At 48.1% G+C, this 22,230-nt stretch overlaps 1 protein-coding gene across 1 annotated transcript; it reads left to right on the top strand.

Moving 5' to 3' along the window:
* The first annotated feature begins 303 nt into the window (after nucleotides 1-303).
* RAB12 (RAB12, member RAS oncogene family) lies at nucleotides 304-20,673 on the top strand. Its single transcript, XM_025273644.3, has 6 exons — nucleotides 304-778; nucleotides 10,970-11,030; nucleotides 15,483-15,621; nucleotides 17,478-17,567; nucleotides 18,263-18,367; nucleotides 19,485-20,673. Exons 1-6 carry the CDS (start codon nucleotides 319-321, stop codon nucleotides 19,596-19,598), a joined length of 969 nt encoding a protein of 322 aa, XP_025129429.2. The 5' UTR covers nucleotides 304-318; the 3' UTR covers nucleotides 19,599-20,673.
* Nucleotides 20,674-22,230: the final 1,557 nt, after the last annotated feature.

Here is a 22,230-nt window from a genome sequence, read left to right as displayed (position 1 = left end):
TCAGAGTGCATGCAACAGTTTTGGGGGAGACGGCTATCGCACGGGCCTACTGTTTGTGGGCTGCGCTCAATGACAGCAGGGACAGGAGGAGGGAAGAAGGAAAAGAGGGGATGCGGATGGAGGGGAAGCAGAAGGTGAAAGTCGCAGAAAGAAAGGCAAGGGGGCCAAAGGGCAGCGGAGGCCAAGCAGGGAGCGCGAGCAGGCAACTGGAGGCGCGCGCGGGCGGTCCTCCGGCCGGCAGGGGGCGCGCGCGGGGGTTCGCGCCCCGCCCCGCCGCCCGCCCACCTGCGCCTGCGCCGTCGCGCCGCCTCGCCCGGGATGCTGCTGCCGCTGCTGCGGAGTAGCTGCTTCCCTTCCTCCTCCCCCGGCGGCGGCGGCAGCGGCGGCGGCGGCGGCGGGGCGGACGCTGGGGGCCGGCCGGCGGCGCAGCTGCAGCGCGGAGCCCGCGGCCCGCCGGGGCCGCTCGAGCGCGCGCTCGCCCAGCCCGGGGCCGAGCCGCGGCGCTTGGCGGAGGCCGAGGGGGCGCGGGGGCTCGGGGGGCCGCATGCGTGCATGGATCCTGGCGCCGCGCTGCACAGGCGGCCCGCGGGCGGCGGCGGGTTGGGCGCGGGCTCCCCGGCGCTGTCGGGCGGCCAGGCCCGCCGGCGCAAGCAGCCCCCCAGGCCGGCCGACTTCAAGCTGCAGGTCATCATCATCGGCTCCCGCGGCGTGGGCAAAACCAGCCTGATGGAGCGCTTCACCGACGACACTTTCTGCGAGGCCTGCAAGTCCACAGTGGGTAAGGCGGGCCGGGGGCGGCTCCGGGGGGCCCCTGCATCCCCGGACGGGACGGAGCCCCCGCCCTGGCCGTCTCGAGGCCGGGGATGCACGGGGCCCGTCCGGCCGGGGACGGTGTGAGCATCTCTTCACGGGAGCACCCCCCCCCAACTCATCAGGAAGAGGAGGGGGGGCGGGCGGGCAGCGTGGTGGACACGAGCTGTGCCCTGGCTGGATGGCCGGAGTGGTCCCCTCTGGAGAATTTTGATGCCTTAGCTTTGCCTTCCTAGCAGGAGGGGCCTTTCCACTGTCCGCGCGACTTGTTTTTCTAATTTTGAACTCAATTTTATGTTGTGCTGAAATAATGGGAATTTTAAATCCCTTGTGGAGGAAAGTCTGTGGTTAATATTCGGAGTAAGACTAACAAGTTTCGTCTTTTAACTATAAATGTGGGCAGAAGGACTTCAGCTGTGTTTTTCTGTGACTTCAAATAACCTAGGGGACCCGCAAGTGGGAAGGGCAACCCCCCTGCCCCGCCCCCCGCACTGCCAGGTGGGTGAAGGGGGCATCCAGGTAACTACAGGAGCCCCCTGGGCCTGGAAGTGGCCTGTCCTCAAAATGTAAAATTGAAACTGCAGGGAAGTTTTCTGATGGAGTCACATGTATAGGCCTTGGCTTTGAGGTCTGTCTGGGCACTGTGTAACAGTAGTTTCTCTGGAAAACCCCTTAAAAGCTGTCAAAGATAGGGGAACCCCGCAGATGAGATAGTTGTTTGAGGGCAAGATCAATCACCTTCAGTAATGGGTAGGTGGTGGGGGGGATTCCCCTCGGGGAGGTCCAAGAAATAATACATAGTATATAAACATGAAATTCAGAACTGAAACATTCATTCCACACACCACTTGTGTATTTAGATAGTTCCAAGGGGATACAATTTAGAGATTAATTGGCCCTGTTGTCCTGTTACAGAAGACCCCTCCATTTGAAATGGCTTATTGAAAGATTAATCTTACACTTTTCACGTTGTCATTTTGTTTGTGAGAACTTGTTTCCTTTCATACTTTTTAATAATAGACCATTTTGGATGTATTTGTGCTCTCTGTGCCGTTTGTTGTTAAGATCTTGGCCTTGAAACCATGAGATTAAAGTTCAGTAGTGTAGCTTAGACGTGTTTCAAATATCCAGTTTTGGATCATATAAAGTACGTGAAGTTATTCAACCATCAAAAGAGGGTTTGTGCTGTTAATTTTAGTACCTGGCATAAGTAAAATAGAACTAAAAGTAATTCAGAATCATCCACCTTTTATGGCTCAATACTTCAAAATATACAAAAATGAAGAATAACACAGTTGTACTATGTGATGTAGAGGAAACCAGCACAGGCCTTCTGGGTGAATAATAGGGTTTGGTGGATGGAGAGGGAGATGGAGGGTGAAGATGTGCTGTAAAGCAGGGCAGAGGGGAGGTGGGGAGGGGTTTCCTAAGCTGGGCCCATGTGCAGCAGCACCCCCACATCATTAGGGGACTTTGGGTGAATGCTTCAAGACCTGGGCTGCCATGAAGCGTGGAGGGTGGACCTTCTGTATCAGCTGGAGCCATAAAGCGCTCTGGGTACGGCCCTGGCAGGGAGGCAGTTTCTTCGGGCACTTGTGAATTAGGAGGGGCCCAGGCAGTCAGTTTCTTTGTCCCCTTAACAAACAAACATAAATGCACATGTATACACGCCTCCCCACACTCCTGCCGCTGGGGTCCCTTGTGCCCTTTGACTTTATCTCGCTTGTTTTTGTTTCCTCCGTACAGAGCCTATAGTCCTTGGCTTGATAAGTGTTTATTTGTGGGAAGTTCAGAAAAGGATGGTAACTTCTGGTCTGACCCAGACTGTGAGAACACTTTGAGAAAGTTAACTAAACCCCCTTCTGTCTCTGCCTCTGAGTCGCTTTTCCCTCCCACAGATCAGATCACTTATTGAGCACCTACTGTGCGCGGGCGCTGTGCTACCCATGCGGGCCTCAGTGGTGAGGAGGACAGTCTCTGTCCAGATTGAGGGGTGGGGAAGGGGGGTCCTGGGGATGCCCAAGGGCGACTAGGGCAACGTGGAGATGTGTGCAGACCATCTGGGGAGCGCAGGGAAAGCCCCCTAGTCTGGGTGGAGTGGGGGCTTGTCAAGGCCTTCCTCCACGCTGGAATGCTGTAGAGATAAGTTCATTCCTTGAGTTCCTTAGAAAAGCAAGTGTACGTGCGGCACTGGGTGAGGTGTAGCTGACGTTGCCTCACCTGAATGCCCCCACCTGAGCAGGTGGCTCACAGGGTCCTTCTGAGGCGCACTGTTGAGTTTCGTCTCCACAGACTCCGCACAGATCCTGTTCCGCCGGCCTCACCCTGTCCAGCTGCAGAGTCTGGAAAAGACCACCCCTCTTGTGCAGGTGCTGCTGACCCAGGAGGGTCACTCAGGTGATGCCCCCAGCCGACCTCAGACTGGAAGTAGCCCCTCCAGTGAGCATCTGATAAAGCCAGGCAGGCTCACCGGACTTTCTGTAAAGAAGCATAACAGAAACCCTGAGGGATTTGAGATAATAAGCCTATTTTATCAAATTACAACTGAACAAAATGTTGGTTTTGTTGTTGTCGTATTACTGATCAAACCAGAAGTTGTTTTGGTTTAAAAGACACACGGAACTCACCAGGGTATGAAACTGAAAAGACTTTTAATAATAGACCTATTTAGTGAAAATTGTCCAGATGCAATATTACTTTCAAATGGGATTTCATATTCATGGAATTGAGTTAGTCTGATGTGGCTAGCATGGTTTGACAGATACAGCTTTTCAAAGTTTGAGAAACAGGAGAAAAAAAAAAAAGCTGGTTGGCTGTAGAAATTCACAACTCTCTAAATACCATGTCGACCTGTGTTTCTTATATAACTATTGGAAGCTCACTGTTAATTTTGTTTGGATCAAAATGTTTTTACCAGGCAGCACCCCTTACCCCACTCCCAGCAACTTACATTTCTAGAAAAGCACTCTAAAAAACCTAGGCTCTTGATTTAAGCTTTTCCATGAACTAGTCTGTGACTTTGGATAAGTAATTTATTTTGTCTTTGTGTGTAAACGGTTACATTCTGTTAGTGGCAGCTACAGTTTCTTGAGCACATACCATGTACTAGCAAAAATACACTCTTTCTAAACCTCACAACAATCCTGAAAGTTTCCCCATTTTACAGATGAGGAAGCAGAGTCCCAAAGGGTAGACAGCTCGCCCACAGTGGCCCAGCGGTGAGTGAGTGGTCAGGGCCAGGGCTGCAAGTGAGTTCCTTCTGTCTGTCTGTTCCTTAGCTTACTTTGGGATTTAAGTTCACTTTACTCTGAAAATATGGATGAAACTCTTTCCTGCTTGTCTAATTTGGCCCCACGACAGCCCTGTGAGGGTGGAGAGTGATGCCATCAATGGTAGCACTGAAATTGATTCTCTGTAACTGTGCCCCCATTATTTGTCACTTTCCTCTGGGAGGAAAAGATTTAAAAGGTTCATTTCTAAATATTTAATCATTCAACTATCTGAAACTTTTAAAATATTTACTAAAATACATTTAAATACAGGAAAAGGAGGAGTAAGACCGTTTGGACCAGAGTATCAGTTTCCTGAACAGTGAAGTTTCTTCCAGAATGCCAGAGGCCAACAGAGGATTGCCAATTCTTTTATTATTTTGCCACGTAAGGACATTTTTTAAACAATCCACTGTCACCAACTTTTCAAAAAACAACAAACAAAAAAAGATAACATGAGGTAGACCCCCAAAATAGGAAAGAATTTAAAATATCAGAATATCAGAATTTAAAAGTTCTTTGAGCTCAGTTTGAGGTCCTCACGACTCTGTCAACGTTTTTCTCGTTTTGCAGCAATAACTTAACTTCACGGCCTGGCCCTGATGAGAGTGCTCGGTGGAGCCCTGTTTGTACTCAGTCATGTGCCGGGGTCTCAGTTCTCTAGCCCATCCCTTCAGGCCCTGTGTTCACTGTTCCCAAGGCAGGGAAGCCTGGTGGTGCAGGTGGCTGATTCATCCGGCCCCGTAGTAGAGCCAGAAACAGAACCAACGGGTCCAAGGTGCGGGTGGCTGTAAATCCCATGCAGGAGTGGCTGTCTGTGGGTTGACCTTGAACGTTAGCGGGCAGGAGGCAGGAGATCCCACCACTAGGGTCTACTCTGCTTTGCCTACACGTGGTGAGTGGAACCACTGGCAAGGGAATGAACATTTCATACTGGATTAAAATTCTGAGCTGTGCGTTTTGTGTTGCTCTTCTGTGATCCTGGGCAGTCTTTGAAGCCATGGCTGAGCTGCTCGACTATTTCACTTACAAGGGAATTAGGGAGAATTGTCCCGAATTCCCACTCCAAAGCCCAGACCTTCCAGCGTCAGCCCCTCCCCTGCCGGGCTGATGTAACAGGATGACTCAGGGAGACGGGAGTGGGCGAGGAGCGCCAGTTTTTATGCCAGCCTGTGCTGTGCGTTGTGCGGTTTGGCTTATTTAGTGAACTCAGAGCACGCTGATAGACTTATGCAGAACGCATTTGTGGAATAAAGTAGCTGTCTTTCCCAGAAAGTGTGGAAAGTTGGCGATTGGGTTGTTGGGGCTGATAAAAATCTATTTAAAGACCTGGCTTACGTGCATTTGGCCTTTCTTTCACCATGGAGCTCCTCCTGGAGAAGAAAGGTCTGCCTCTGTAGGATGAGAGGGACCCAGAACCTTCAAGTCTGCCTCCCCTGCAGCTGTGGGGTGCAGGGACGGCCTTCAGAAGGCAGCCTGAGTTCCTTAGACTGCTGGTAGGGCCAGAGCTTTCTCCAGCCTCGCGTGCCGGGAGCAGGGTTCTAATTAAGCGTTTGTTTGAATCTGCAAAAAAAACAGCTTTGTACACCATTCAGCAAGTGTTTTCTGAGGGGCGGTGTGTATTTGTGTGAGACTCCATCCCACTGGCCATTCGTGGGGCCGGAAGCCCACCTGCCTGCCTGGCTGGTCCCTGCAGAAGGGGAGGCGAGTGGTGGAGACGCCCTGATGAAAATCGGGCCCCACGTGCTCCGTGACCTCGACTCCCCCCCTCCACCCCCCGCACCTCGCCTGTGAAGTTCATGTGCGGCGTGTCTGTTCCAGCCGGGTGCAGGGCCATCTCCTGTGTGTGTGCAGGTGAGGGACGCAGATGGTCTTTGTTTGCTGGGATACAGACCGCCCAGTCTGGACTGGGGAGGTGGGTCTTGTTAGACTCAGGGCAGACGCTGGATATCCTCAGGCCTGCAAGCATTGTTTAATGACATGCAATCATTTAAACTGTTCTAGCAGCACCTGCTTCTGAGGCGATCCAAGTATTTTACAGTTACATTACTTCGGTCCGTTGAGTTCTCATAGCTCGGCTTAAGTAGGAGAAGCCCCATGGTATTAAACTGTGGTTCAGGGCCCCTCTGGGGCAATGCAGGAGGATGGTCTGCCTTGCCTGCCCTGTGTAGGGTGCGCTCCTGGGGGAATGCATCTGTGCTCTCCCCCAAAAGACAGTGGTCAGGTGGAAGGCTGGCCTCATGGTCAAGAGACTGCTTTCTGATAGTAAACATTCCTCCATCTGGGTGACCTTGGCACATTTCTTAGTTTACTTTCTCACTGTCAACTCAGTGGAAATGCAGGGAAGCCTCCATCAGGGGAAAGATTACATCCAGGATGGGGTGACGCTGTGAAAGATATATGTCCTTGGGAGAAAGGCCAGCCTGTGATCTCAAGATAGTTCTTATAAATCGGCTGCAACAGTTAGTAACAACTGTCACCGCTGCTTGAACTGAGACTTGACTTCAAAGTGTGAAATCCTACAGCCTCCAGAACCTGTTTTGTTGTTGGTTCTTTGCTGAGTGGTGCCTGACTCTTTTGGAACCCCATGGACTGCAGTATCTGAACTGAAGTCAACTAAAATCATACTCTCACACCAACTCCAAGTCCTTGTTGTTGTGGGGGACGGGGTGGTGAGGGGGGACGAATACTCAGCTATATCCCAGGCATGGGCCACCAGTCAGTTCTGCTTTTATTAAACTTTGTGCTGGAAGGGGATGTGAAGAAAGAAACTTCTGTTTATTTTTGCTATTTTCATTTTTATGACTAGTTCGGTTCGGTTCGGTTCAGTCGCTCAGTCGTGTCCGACTCTTTGCGACCCCATGAATCGCAGCACACCAGGCCTCCCTGTCCCTCACCAACTCCCGGAGTTCACTCAGACTCAGGTCCATCAAGTTGGTGATGCCATCCAGCCATCTCATCCTCTGACTTTTTATGCCTCAGCAAAAAGTAACATGGTAATGTTCTTTTGGCTATGTTTTGCCTGCCAGGGAGCCTCAAAATCTTATCAGCACTGAGGATGACAATTCTTTATGCTCTTGCTGAGATTTATGAAACATGAGTACAGCGGTGATAGGACCAGGTGAAGCTCTGTTCTTGAAGAGCTCGGTTATGGTGACCCTGGGCCACTTGCAGAAGATTTCACACTTTTCCCTGTTTCCACATGCTTGACTTTTATAACAGCCTTTGGTTGTGAACAGTGTTAATCAATTTGAACCCAGGTTCTGCCGCTCAGCTAGCAGAAGTGATCTGACCTTGGTCTCTCCTCTGTTCTGTGAGGGTAGCACCCAGCTTGCTGGGCTCCTGAAGGAGCCCTCATGTTGCATGTCAGGCTCAGGGCATCTAATAGACACTGTTATCATTATTAAAGGGAATTAAGATCAAGAAAGACTTGAATAGTTGTATCTATACAACAGAGGGATTACAGCCTGTGACCTGTGTCCTTCCTGATGGAAATATTTTTAGGAAGACTTAGACCCCTGTCACCCAGCAGGACGTTCCCTTAGTGGATCACTTCCAGTCTCAGTGACTGAGTAAATGGTTACTGTAATAATCCCCTGGGGGACGGGAGTGGCGTGTGTAATGGAGAGGACCTGGGCATGTGAAGACTGCCCCTCCTCTAAGGATGTTCCACCAGTAACGGGTTGTAAGGGCTCCCCTGGTGGCTCATTGGTAAAGAATCCACCTGCTGATTCAGGAGACATGGGTTCAATCCCTGGGTCAGGAAGATCTCCTTGAGGAGGAACTGGCAACCCATTCCGGTATTCTCGCCTGGGAAATCCCATGGACAGAAGAGCCTGGTGGGCTACAGTCCATGGGATTGCAAAAGAGTCAGACACAACTTAGGGACTCAACAACCGCAAGCTGGGATTGTAGGAGAAATTAAATGCTCGGGTTCCAGGGTGATGCGTGTGTGCCAGGCACCCTGAATCCTGCTGCTCTGCCAGCCAGACGGGCTCACGACAGAGCACCTGTACTTCCTTCCTACGATTTAAATATGTGTGTGTTTGTTTCCTCATCAGTCCTGAGTTACCTCCTATTTCCTCCTCTTTGGTCGCCCTTTCTCCGTACACACCCAGCGTTTGATGGAGAAGAGGGGCCGGTCTCCATCAGATTTACTGGACCGCTGCCCTGTGCCAGGCAGCGTTCTCGGCTCCGGAGACCAGAGGTGACTGTCCTGAGAAGGCAGCTGTTCCTGTCACCTGGGGGAGACCAGCGGAGCCACGGGTCAGGGCTGGACGGGCAGGGCTGGAGGGAGGGGGAAGGTGAGCCTTCAGGAGGCACAGAAGGGAACCCCTGGACCTGAAAAGGCCTTTGGGCAGATGGGGAGGTTCTCCAGGAGAGGAGAGCAGAGAGGGCGTTTCACCAGGTGCCTGTCGGTTTACGTCTGGATGACGCAGGTCTTCAGGCAGGACTGTCTCCACCACCCGACGGAGTACTAGCTGCTTGCTTCCCAGGATGGTCAGGACACTGTAGGAAATAGGTTTTCAATAAAAGCTGCCACTTTTTTTGTCCCTTATCTGTTTATAAACATTGATCCTGGGCCCCCCCTGCTCAGTCAGGAGACTCTGTGCTGACTTTTCCCAAAACTAATCCCCTCCTTGAGGCAGTTGGTGACTTGCTACCTTTTATTCAGGATCATTATAATTTATGTGACCTGCAAATGTTAACAATGGACACTAAGAGATACTTTTTACCTGATGTAAAAAAGCTTTTTAAAAATGTGTAGTTGTATACTTTGATGTAAGGATTTGTTTCTAAGCCATAGGTTGGAGTAAGTTTCCAGCCATCACCAGCTAACCTAGTGGCTCTAACTATATGGTAAAAGAGATTTCGTTTAAGAGCAAGCCCTGTTTTAATGAGCTGTTTCCTTTTGTGGAATTTTAGATTGAGCCACTGGATATTTTTCTCTTGTTGTTGATGTCTTTAACCTGTTCAATAAAACGAAGTAGTTTGGGCTAAACACGTTCTTCATCCTGTTTGCTGTCCGTTCATCTTTGTTTAAGTGTATTTATAATCACACGATAACATTACCACTTATTCATACTTTTGACTATTAATACCCTTTCCTTTGTTTTTATTCATTAAACTTTGTGATTACAAAATAGCTGTAGTGCAGGAATGCTAAAGTCAGGAAGTTAAGTTGGTTGAAGAAAAAAGACTTGACATGATCAGACTGAGAGCGGTTCTTAGCAGAGAAAACAGCCTAATCAAAACAAAAGTTATTTGTGCTGTTTCTAGAGATTCTTGTAGTTAACTTGAAGCAGAGCTCACAAGAGAAGTATCTGCTAGTTCTTTTCAGTAAGATGTGGCAGCCGCTGGAACAAGTTGTAACGAAAGTGGCAGCTCCCTTAAGTGAAACTAAAAAAAAACAGACTAGAAACAAAAGTAAACCAGAAGAGTGGCCATGATGGAGTGTGAGTTAGATTTGTAAATCACACATGGTGAGGCCCTAGCTTTACGCTGATATCAGGAAGAAGGGGTTTTGTCTGAGTTGTGCCTTTTCAAAATCGGAGCATAGCACATAGATGCAGGCTGATTTCTGTGCCTCAAAGGGTATCATGTTAGGCTCTGCCCTTCCCTGTGATTGAATCACAAAGGATTCCGCTTGGTCTCTGCTTGAGGATGTTGGTCATGTACAGACACGCTTCCTGTTCCAAGGCTGTCTGAGAGTCATCTGACTCGGAAAAGCAAAGCTGTTCCAAAACTGAAAGTGAAATTGGCTTCCCCAACATGTGCATGAGCTTTGAGATCAGGGCTAGGGGAGAGAGTAAGCAGCAGGTGCCGTGGCCTCTTCTCCAGCCGTGACTTGTATATTCCTGCCATGTTTCTCTGTTGTGCAGACCTCAGTCCCACCCAGGCTTGTAAACACATCTTCTGGTTGCATTGATGTCTGCAGCATGTTGCTAATTATAAACGTCAGTCACACGCCTTGCCCGTCACCTCAGGAACATCATCTGACTTTGAAGAGCTATGTTGTGCCCCCTCCGTCCTCCACCTCACAGCATCGGGACCCTGGATCCATAAAGCAGCCAGAAAATATTAATTGTTCCCATAGAGGTTAGGTTTCCACTTCCCACATTTAGCTGGCGTTATTTTTTTTAGCTGGTTATTTTTTTTTCTTAGTTGTGAGAATTGTGTAAAAAATACTGTTTTATATTATTTCACAAATATTGTGACATTTGTATTAAAAAAGTATTGAAGTTTTCTGTAACTGACAGATAGGGAAATATCCACAGGTGAAACTTTGCTTTAAAAGATTATCTGAAGCCTTGAAGGCTGAACTAGAGAGGGATGGGGATTTGTCATGGTTTGCTTGCTACTATTAAAGTAATTTAAAAAATGAAATTAATTTGTATGGGTAAAATTTTTCAAAAAGAATTCCTCTTCCACACTACTGGCAATATAATAAAGTCACTTTTGTGAATGCTAAAGAATTTATTACGATAATTTCTTAATTCAGCCTATGGCTGTTTGAAATCAAGATTGAGTTTCCAGTGCTCCAGGTAAGAATTTCCCCCCAAGATAGCATGTATATAAAGCCATTGTTTGTGTAATGATTCATTGTGATTTTTAAGTGGATTTTAAGCTGCGTCTCTAGTAGTAGTAAACTCTATTATGAATAGCCAGTGCTTCATCTCCAGTTCCGGGTAGAACCTAACATATGCTGCTCGTTGTGCGGAGAAGCACAGAGTGGTGGTCGTCTCGGGGACCGGCGGATTTCTTCTCGCTCCTTTTGGGATTCAGTGTGGTCAGTTTTTTTTGGTTTTTCCAACAATGGCATACAAATAGTACTGCTCTTCTGACAGATTGCCTTGTTTTTGCTTCATCTTCATCCGTTTTATTTACAGGTGTTGACTTTAAGATCAAAACCGTAGAGCTAAGAGGAAAGAAAATTAGGCTACAAATCTGGTAAGTGGGGCCCTGCACCCATTTATCACCATGTGTGTTCAGCAGTCCACACGCTCGTCTAATACAATTAACCATCGGAGCGGGTCTGTCTCTCCTGCGTCTCCTCTCCTCCGCTCTCGTTCAGGTGAAATGAACGGAGCTTCCTTCTAGAGAGCGTTCAGGAAAGAGCCCATGTAGCTCAGCCCCGCTTGCCACGGGGGTCGTGGAGAGACTGTTGTTACACTTCCATGGTGACTGGCTTGGAGCCTTTAGTCCCTAGTTTGATGTCATCCAACAAACCGTCATCACTGAGACAGTCGCTCCAGTGCTCGTCTACACGTTTTCAGAGTTACTTACTCTGCAAGCATCCGGAGAAAGGCCAGCGTGCTCCCTCCCCGGAGCTGCGCATCTTGGGCAAGGCCCCCTCGGGCGTGTCCTTGGTGGCACGCTCGTGCCCTGAGCCCCTCTGTGCCCCATGCGGGGAGCCCAGAGCCCCCTCCCCACACCCCAGGAGCGTGTGAGAGACTAACCCAGCTGTGTGGGGGCCGCTCAGCCGCCTTCCTTGGGGACCCGGGAGGAGCCCCTCTGGAGGAGGGACTGTGGGAGCCCCCGCCGCGTGTCCACGTCGCCCTTGTCGCTAACACAGTCACGCCGCAGCGTCTCAGCCACTAACTCCTCTCGCAGGTCGACCTCAGCTCTGTCTGTCCGCCGTGTGTGTGTCGCTTCCATCGCGTTCATTGCTGCCGCACCGGCGGCTCCATCGTCACCTAGCGCTTCCGTGTTAGTGCCATGTCTCATCCCCACCCGCGCCCCCGTGCGGGGCGCCCACCGGCCGTGTCAGGTAACGTCCCCATGGGTCATCGCTGACTGTTTCACCCGCTTGAAGGATTGGGGGTGACGGGGGTTGCTTTTTTGTTTTGTGTTTTTGTATTTCATATCTTTGGGAAGTTCTTGATCATCTTTGGTTAGGAAAAGAACCATTTTCCCATCTCTGCTTGAAGTGTGTCTACGTGTATGTATATAGAACTTGGTGTAAGTATAGCTAAAATAAGATGTCAACCCGAATGTAGATTCATGAATTTACATCCACATGGTGGCTCAGTGGTAAAGAATCCGCCTGCCAGTGCGGGAGACATGGATTCGATCCCTGGGTCAGAAAGATCCCCTGCAGAAGGAAAGAAGGAAATGGCAACCTACTCCAGTATCCTTGCCTGGGAAATCCCATGGACAAGGAGCCTGGCAGGCTATAGTCCATGGGGTCACAAAGAGTCAGACACAATTGAATGACCTAACAGCAGCAGCAGCAGCACATATCCTGGAAATCACGCACAGAGGCTTCCAGCTGTCGTGTTGAGATGGACTTAAAGCTGAGAAACTGGCTTCCTGCCTTAAGGCAAACACATAATTAAGATGCTCTGTATGGGGGACTTCCATGGCAGTCCAGTGGAAGTCCCCCATAGAGAGCATCCCGTGCAGGGGGTGTGGGTTTGATCCCTGGTTGGGGAGCTAAGATCCTGCATGCTGCATGGCATGCCCCCCCCCCCCCCCAAAAAAGACGCTCCACATGAAGGTCTCTTGTCCGGTCCAGTGCTCACTGTTGGTGAATTTGGTTTCCACTAGAGTCCCTGTGTCAACATCAAGCTTGTTTCCTTTCATTCTCTGCTTGATGAGGTAGAACTTTCATACACTGACGTTGATTTCTGCAAATTAAGAATTGTGTCATTTCACCAGATATATTAAATGCAGAAAAATGATGGTTTCTCAAAGCATGGTTGTAGTACCAAACTGGGGGGAAAGGATGGCAGGAAGTTTTCAATTTGCCCCCAAAGCAGAGAGAGACATAATAATAATATCATATTCCACCCACAATAAATGATGATTTGGCTGATGTACTGCAAATCTCTGAAAGTCAGCTCTTGGTCATTACAGTGGAAATTAAGATTCATTTAGATAAAGGTGGGAATATGAGGATTCTACATCTCGTTGGATAGATAAAAGCCCGATCGGGGCATTGGTATTGTATTACTGTCCAGCTGTATGAGATGTGGAGACTGGGGTGAAATTTTTGCAGTCCTGGCTCAGAGTAGGAATCTAATAAATACTTGTTGAACTGAATTGGATTCTATTTACCTTGTTCTCTGACCATCTGTGAGAGCAGATAATTCAGTGGGGAAATGATCAAAGGAGCCTTGGAGAGGAATAGCTTTGGCAACCCAGATGTTTTGGAAATATGGATTATTCTCTTCAGTGGAGATGCTTTTCTGCCTCACACAGTCAAGAACTGGTCACAGAGAGATGGAGTTTAGGGACTGGCCTTGATGTTTCCTCGCTGGTGTCTTGAACGCTAACCGTTTGTTGTTACTGAGTCGCTTCAGTTGTGTCCGACTCTTTGCAACCCCCTGGACTATAGCCCGCCAGGCTTCTCTGTCCATGGGACTTCCCAGGTAAGAATACTGGAGCGGGCTGCCGTTTCCTTTTCCACGGAATCTTAATATCAGAAATGCCTATTACTATCCTGATTCTGATTGTTGGGTTTTATTAAAGCCTCTCCTGGGTCTGCTGTGGGTCATGCTTGTAGGTAGTGGTGCTGTGTTGTTCCTGCTTCCGAGGTCAGACCTCATATTAAGCGTTCTTACCACAGCAGCCTCAAAATGATTTTCCAAAAGCTTGTATTATGTCTTATGTCTCTGTACTTCAGCCCCTGATTTCTGAATCCTAACTGAGTGAATGTTTAGAGAAACGAATGTGAAATTGTTTTACGCTAAAAGCCACCATAAAACTACTTATCATAAAGACTCACGAGAGCACATAATTCCCAAAATGCTCAGTGAAGACCTTAACCCAGTTGCTGTTCAAATTTGTGGTGCAGCTATAATGTGCTAACCACAGACTTCAGAGTAGAAAAACATGTGTTATTTTTGCTTTTTAAAGAAGTAAGTGAGAGCTGTTTTATCAAATCCTAAGTTGAACAAGCCAGCACTGTGATGGGAAGAGAAACCACAGTCAGGAAAATACTTTTTTTTGAAAGTATTAATTACGCCCCTAAATGCCTAGGGTCCCGGGAATAATTTTGTTCACTGATTCCTCGTGTGAATGAAACGGTATCTAAGTCAGTTCTTTCTCACCTGATTGGAAGGTGCCTTTTAGTGTCTGCAAGTTGGTTTTATTTTATTCTGAATTATTCAGGAATCCAATTTGGGGGCAGTTTTGAGTCAAAAAATAAAGTTTATTTTGCCTTGAATTGGCATCCACTTTCTGCATTTTGCCCACTAGCCTTTTGTTTAGCACATATAGATGGAGAGCCTGCGGTAGGCCAGACCCCTGGGCCCTGGTGGGCAAAACGGACCAGCCTAAGCCCCTGGGCCTTCCAGCCAAGAAAGAGCACAGGGGAGTCTTACATCCCCTGGGGCAAAGTGGCAGCATTGCTTTATGTGAAAATGAATTTGCCAACAGGCTTCATTGTTTGGCATGATGACACGTCCCTAAGGGGAGCTAATTTGGTGGCGGGTCTAGTCTGGAACAAAGGCGTAAACTATCGCACCTTTGCCAAATGTGTGTTAGGGACACGACCCCACAGAGTTCGCCCCAGCCAGTGCACTTGGAAGAGGTTTCAGTGTCTCCGCCTTTTGGAAGCCTAGGCACTGTCCTGTGAGAGTCTGTGAGCATCTTGCAAGGAAGAACCTTGTTTTCTGTGTACCCCACTGCCCCTCACTTTCTCCACCACAAGCCACCTGTGTCACGGGGCTCCCAGAGTGTGCTGAGAGTTACGCTTCTTCGGTAAAAGCTAAAGTACAGATCGGCTTAAAAGAAATCATTTTGCTGGTCAGAAGGCCTGCTCTCTTGAGCCTCATTTGTAAATTTGTGATAGTTCTCACGCACTTCCTCAGCTTCTTAGGTGGAGAAAGTGGGTCTTGGCCAGCTTGTGTGCACTGTTAATACATGTATGTCTTCCTGTGGAAACATCAGCTTTTCCTGGAAAAGAGATAAAGCTCTAGATTTCAAGGTCACAGTTGGAGAGTAGTCAACTTGACAGTGTTTGCAAAGTTGTGGGGTCCTCTTCCTCCTTTACCTGTTTGAAGGACTAAGAAAATGACAAGACTACAGCCTTTTTCGTTAGTGGGGACTGTTGGTCATCTTATAAGCAAAATCAGATAAGATACTCACCATTGAGGTTGGTTAATAGAGATTGCCAGGCTTAAATTGTTTAAATATCACCCATACATTTTGTCCTTGATGACCGCCAAGTTATGGGGTGTTGCCCTTTCCACTGTTATACGCGGCATTTACTTCTTTTCAGAATCTTGTTGTGGGAGAAATTGGGGCTTCCTTATGATTTTGTTTGCACGCACCTAGCTCAGAGAAGCTGCCCCCAGTAATACTGAATGTGCACAGACCTGTGGGGAGTTGCCACAGTTGGGCCAAGTCTTCCCTGTCCACCCTGTTTGGGGACTGACTTTTGCTGCTCTTTCTCAGGGACACGGCAGGTCAGGAGAGATTCAACAGCATTACCTCAGCTTATTACAGAAGTGCCAAGGGGATCATATTAGTCTACGACATCACTAAGAAGGAGACATTCGATGATTTGCCAAAATGGATGAAGATGATCGATAAGGTAGGTGTTGGCGTTTCTCTCTCAGAGGTGAACTCTCCGCTGTGGGTGTTAATAGTGACAACAGGAAGAAGGGAAACATTCATGGAGCGTGCTTTTCCGTCCCGAACGTCATTTAATCCGGATGACAGCTTTCAAAGTAGGTGCATAGTCCTGCATCATAGGTGAGGCAGAGAAGAACTAGAGTGTCTTCAGGATCAGCTTGTACATGAGAAAGCCTGGATTGGTATTCTGGTCCCTGGGCTGTCTGACCTCAGAGCCCACACACGGTCATCCCACATGGGCAGGCTGCTTCCGTGGAATCAGGTGCAGGCCCAGTTTTATTATTTCTGCAGAAAGTTCATGTGAGCGCTCGCTTTGTGTGTGTCCAGAGAGTGACAGCCTCCCGGGGACACGCCAAGGCCAGGGTCACCCACTGGACCTGTGCCCACTAAACTAGAGATGGCCTTCACCCCCTCATTTTGAACTAAAGATTTTATCCTTTGGATCACAGTTGACTATGTAGAATTAAACTGAGTTTATATAACCTGTGGGTCCCCCACTAAGAAATGAGTAGCCAAAATGCGTCTGTAGACACAGCCGTTGAGGGTGAGATGCGTGTAAACAGTGGCCACATTTGAGAGTTGTTTCCCCCTCATTTAGTAATTTGAGGTTTAGCTCCTTTGTATAACAAGCACACTTAGTATATTATAAATTTGATTTCGTTTACAGATGGTATTAAACCCATCTGTTAGATGATGGTGGAGAATGTTCCTCTGCAGGTCTTACCAAGCGCATTTTCAATGTGTATCTCTTTAAAGTGTGTTGGAGATGCCGGTTACCAGGGTTTCAGAGACGGTCAGAACCAGGGTTGGGTCTGGACTCTGGGATGCTGGGGCCATGGGGTGTGGTCCCGAGGACCCCAGACAGAGGCGTCCTCGCTGCCAGCTCAGAACCCAGTGATGGAGCTACCGGGAGGCGGTGGCCTCCGTGTGAAGGGCACCTCAGTGGGGAGCCTGCCCTCCTCCATCTGATACCCGGCTCTCGCCTCTCCCTCTGTGCAGCCATGCTCCCGTTTCTTCCCCTTACCAGTCCCGGTGGGGGCACTGTTAACTGTCACCCCGTTACTGGCAAGGAGACCGAGCTCCCTGGTTAACCTGGCCGAGGTCACCCACTTGGGTACCCTGTGTGGAAGTCCGTCTCCCATCATGTGTGAGAATGCCCCTGTTCAGGGAGTTACTTGAGACAGCTTTGACCTTTTTAAAGAGAGATTCTACTGTGCCTGCATGTTTTTTTAAAACTTAGAAATGCAGCTTAACTTTTCCTGCTCATAAAATTAACAGTACCCTGTCGGTATAGAAACTTAAGAGAACCAAGTGAAAGCACAGAAGTGAATTGAAACAGTCTGGCTGTCACCCAGAAAACCCAGATTGCGTCTGGACTCCGTGTTGTTTCATGTCATGGTTACTTCACTAAAAATTCTATCACGGGTGGCTTCCTGTGTCACCTTCATGTTCTTCCAGAGCATATTTTCTGGTTTTTTATGGCTTCACTCTTTTATGTACCTTATTTCATTCTTCACCCACTTTGTGGGATCTTTAGATTTTTTTCAACCGAGTATAAAGCTTTGCCTGTATTTTGAGTCATTCCTTAGGGTAGATTCCTTGGAGTCATGAGACCATCCGTGGTTCCTCGTGCCTGTGACCACATATGCGCCCAGCAGGAGCCCTCTAGGTCAGAGCAGATGCTCAGAGAAGGAGGGGCAACTGGACAGAGGGGCAAGTAGATAGAGGGGCGAGAGGTGTGGCCTGGGATTGTGTCTCCTTCGGGTGTGACGTGCCCGGCTTTGAGATTCAGCCTCTCTTGTTGTGGTCCCACAGTACGCTTCGGAAGACGCGGAGCTTCTCTTAGTTGGAAATAAGTTGGACTGTGAAACTGACAGAGAGATCAGCAGACAGCAGGGTGAAAAGGTGAGGAGAGTGGGCAGTGGGGGGGGGGGGGCGCCGGCACCCATGTCCGTGCAGCAAGCACCCTGTGTGCTTTCCCTGCTAATAAATTACGGTTCAGAATTCTGAAAATGCAGCCAGTCACATCCTTCGTCTTTGTTTGCTTTGGTTCACTTCCTGCTCCTTTAAATTCATTTTTCAGATGGAGGGGAAAAGACACATGAGAATACACAGCATTGTTTACTGTCCCAGCCGACGTCTTATACAGAGAGATGTTCTCTTAACCCATATCATTGCATTCATGATGTTCTCCTATTCTAACTCTAACCTTCCTCAGGAAATTGATGACACTCACATTTATTTTTTTGGACACATTTTAAACGTCAGATACACTACAGTTTAGACACTTGTGCACATAATTTGACTTGAGGGTCCTGGTGTCACCTCACAGCTTGTGTTTTGCTGATTTCTCATCGTGTAGGAAATTGCTGCACTTTCCTACATTAAAGTTCAAATGTAAATGAGCTTTACATTTGAGGATAAACAGGACTTTCCAGACCTTTCGTCCCAGCCTTTGTCTGAATCCCAAAGCCCAAGAGCTGTTCCCCCTCCCTGTTACAGACCCTGTGCTTATACTAGACACGTGTTGTCCCCTCCTTGCCCAACATGCGCGCGCACACACACACACACACACACCAATAACGTGTGCTTGCTCGCAGTTTGCACAGCAGATAGCCGGGATGCGGTTCTGTGAAGCGAGCGCCAAGGATAACTTCAACGTAGACGAGATCTTCCTGAAGCTTGTCGATGACATCCTGAAAAAGGTAAAAAAAAAAAAAAAAAGAATCCGTGTCCTGACAGCCCGTTACCTGCAACCACTTCATCATTTCCTTTGCTGTTTGTGGTTGGGAACCTCTCATGTAGAAAGCAAACCCCAGGGGTTGTCAGGCTGGAGACCTGGGGGTGCAGACCTGGGCCAAGGACTCAGCCCCCCGCAGCAGCAGCCTCTCACTACATCCTCAGGGCCACGTTGCATGACCCCGCTCAGCCTCGCACACGGGTGGAGTGGGTGTGACTGTTTGTGGTTGTTTTTTAGTTGCTCAGTCGTGTCCGACTCTTTGTGACCCCACGGACTACAGCTCACAGGCTCCTCTGTCCATGGCATTTCCCAGGCAAGAATACTGGAGTGGGTTGCCATTTCCTTATCTTCCAAACCCAGGGAACAAACCCGTGTCTCCTGCATTGGCAGGCAGATTCTGTACTACTGAGCCACCAGGGAAGCCCAAGGGAGACTGTGGGCTGTGTGTATTTGACAGTCGCTCCTCTCCTGCTCGAGTTTTCCCACAAGGACCCTGTTAGGTGCGGACAGTGAGGGTCTTGCCTCCCATCGAGGCTCTTCCTGTCTGGTGGGGCCTTTCGTGGCGCCAGACCAGGAAGATGACCTCATTGGACAGGAGCACATTGTTCAAGCGTCTTTGGGCCTATATCCAGAGATTCCTTAGATCTTTAAGTGTTTTTATATTATTATTACACATAATCGCCTCAATGCAATGTAATTCAGAAGTGTTTAGTACAATGGTTGTCTGTATAGCTGCCAAGAGAAGGTACTTCTTCTTTAGTAATGGTATGCTCCCTGAGAACACAGAACCGTTTTTTCATTTTTTTGATACTTTTAAGTTTCCATCACACTGGGCTGTGAAAGGAAATATCGATGAGGTCTGCCTGCTCTCTTTGCTGAAGGGTGTGAGATGGGCTGCACAGCCTTTGTGTATTGGTTGAAGCTCCCTGAACCTGGTTCTAAGGTTTTGGCTGAATGGCTAACTGAACTCTGATGATTAGAGTTTCCTATAAAAAAACACTTTGGTCTTCTGTAACTGTATAGTCTGCAGAGCCTTTATATTGTTGAGTTACAATGCGTTTGTCTTTTCCTTTATCCCCAAGATGCCCCTGGACATGCTCAGGAACGAGCTGTCCAACAGCATCCTCTCGTTACAACCCGAGCCCGAGATCCCCCCAGAGCTGCCCCCGCCCAGACCACACGTGCGATGCTGTTGATTCGCCGCTTTGGAGGCGAAGTGGGCGCGATTCCTGGACAGGGGGAAGGTCGCATTCTGCACTACAATCATTTGACAATTTCCTCTCGCACTTTGTAATCCACGTCAGAGCTATACACTAACTTGTAAATATGCAGATATGCAATCCTGGGTAAGTTTGGGTTATAAATGACATATTTCCCTCCAAATTATTATATTTCATTCATCATCCCAATACCTAGTGTGTGTACACTGGGGAATGTCGTACTTCTGATACGAAGAACAGGAGAAATGAGAGTTACAATGTTTCTGGAAATACATAATATAGTTGTCCTTGTTAACTATATTATGAGGATGGAGATACTCTGATAAGAAGAAAGAACATGGTGCTTTGCTTACTGTTTTAAAGAAAATTTGTAAAACTAAAGACTTTGGGGGAAGAAAAGCGACCTTGAATGCTTTTTCTTTATTTACATTTCTCCCAGCTGTAGCATCTTTGAAGTATTGGAGTGTTTCCCACAAAGCGAGCTCCATGCTTGCTTAAAGGTCTTGAAGGTTATTTATTCACATTAATGGTAGAACATGACTAGTTAGAATGTGGGACTTGACTTGGTCCTGAGGCCTGGGAATCCCTCTGGTTTCCTGATGAACGCACTCTGTGCTTTTAAAAACTACAAAGATTCAATAAAAGAAATGTTTTTGAAACTATAGAAGATTTTAAAAGAACGCTGCTGTCCTACACAAATCCTGTTTAAAGGAATTTTAAAGAGATGCATTTTACTATATCAAAGAACCTACACGTATTTGCCTAAACATTCTATATACCTTTGTAATGATAAAACCTCTCCCCTTGACGGTGAAGCTTATTCCTATTAAGCCTAGACTGTGTTCTTTTTTTTTTTCCTGGTCTGATGATGAATTTGTGAACTCTTATCTTTGGTATATCTTTTATTAAACTGCACTGTTTGTTTAGTCAAGGTAAATAAGTCATTATGTATTTGAATAACTTGGCGTGTCTTGAGTGTTGTGATATGAGAAGCATTGTGGTCCTTCTACACTAATGAAGTGCAAATAAAATTTTGTATTTATGAATGACAGTTGAGTTGCTACACTTATTCATGCAACCATAAATTACGTATCTGGTGATATTCTTCCAGAACTCCACATCTTAATCTATTGAGTGTTTTTGATAAGGAAAATGTAGCCTCCTTCACCATGGAAAACATTTCGATACTTTCTCAAAAGATTTAGGCATAGACCCAGCAATTCCAGTCCTGAGTGTATACCTCCAAAAGTTGAAAGTTGGGGCACAGACAGATGCTGTACACTAATGTTCACAACTTTATTCACAGTAGCCAAAATGAAGCATCCCAAGTGTCCATTGGCAGGGGAATGGACAGCATGGATGAACCTTGAGGACATCATGCTGAGTGAGATAAGCCAGGCACAGAAGGACAGACCCTGTACAGTGTCACTCACGGAGGGGCCTAGAACAGTCAAGACCAGAGATGCGGCCTGGTGGGGGCTGGGGGGGGAGGCGGGCGGTGGTGGCAGTGTTTACCTGGACAGAGTTTGCCTTTGGAAGATGAAAACATCATGAAGGATGGTTGTGATGGTTGTACACCCACGTGCATGTACTTAGTGTCACTGGGCTGCACACTTTACATGGTGAAATATGTGTGTGTTTGCAGATAGCGTCATCATGAAAATGTTCTTTGTAACATCTGTGCCCTTTACCGTCAGACAACTAGTCATGGAGTGTGTCGATTACTCACCTGCTGTCTCACTCCACGTCACCTTCCAGTGCTCTGGCCCTCCTCTGGAGGACACCCGCCCTTCCCCTTAGACCTGCTACCAGGAGGGGCTGGGAGGAAAGGGCATGGGACCTGCATTCCTTCTCCTCTTGGGCCCCTGCAGTGACCTCGGACTGGCCGCTCCAGCTCCTCAAGGACCCTCAGCTCAGCCTCAGCGCAGGCACCAGTGGTTACATCGCTCCCTGCAAGTCTTCTGTTTCTCCTTCCTGGATCCGTGAAGTGCTGGGTCAAATTGGTAGGTGGTTTTGTTTAACTAACGGTTTATAGTTTTGAATATGAAACTGACAGGTGGCACTTCCCTGATGGTCCAGTGGTTAAGACTCCCCACTTCATCACAGGGTTCAGTCCCTGGTCAGGAACTCAGATCCCACATGCCAAGCACCTCGGCCAAAAGATTTAAAAAAAAAAAAACAAAAAAAAACCCAGAGGCGTGCATATAAGTTGAGCATGCAACGAAACAAGAGATTCATCTTGCTTGTCTCAAGCTGTAAAACCACCTAAAGTTAGTTGTTTTTTCCTCTACAAGTGACCTGCATTAGCAGGGAGAGAGAAAGTACTTGGCTTACAGATTATTGCCTAGAACTTGTAAGTAGACCACAGACTGCAGCTGAGGGTGGGTCAGGACATGACATGAGGGCTGGTGTTGACGCTGTGATGCTTTGGTGATCAAAGGTGACGTTCACAGGTGGTTGCTGTAAGGCCGGCCCTGTGCTTGGAGCTTTAGGGGTGTGATAACCATCAGGTGCCCCAGACAGACCCCTCACAGGAGTGCAGGGCAGAACTTCCGACATGGAAGGCCGGGTGCAGAGCTGGGGAACCGAGGCAGAGGTAGGGGCTCTT

The sequence above is a fragment of the Bubalus bubalis genome, chromosome 22 (genome assembly GCF_019923935.1).
Source record: "Bubalus bubalis isolate 160015118507 breed Murrah chromosome 22, NDDB_SH_1, whole genome shotgun sequence".
Taxonomy (NCBI): Eukaryota; Metazoa; Chordata; class Mammalia; order Artiodactyla; family Bovidae; genus Bubalus; species Bubalus bubalis.
Note: the sequence above shows the minus strand (reverse complement) of the source record. Positions and strands in the feature narration are given on the sequence as shown.

Coding starts and splice junctions, on each gene's coding strand:
- RAB12 (XM_025273644.3), top strand. CDS start 319: ATGCTGCTGCCGCTGCTGCGGAGTAGCTGCTTCCCTTCCTCCTCCCCC. Junction 17,568..18,262: donor GCAGACAGCAGGGTGAAAAG/GTGAGGAGAGTG, acceptor GCTTGCTCGCAG/TTTGCACAGCAGATAGCCGG. Junction 18,368..19,484: donor TCGATGACATCCTGAAAAAG/GTAAAAAAAAAA, acceptor TTTATCCCCAAG/ATGCCCCTGGACATGCTCAG.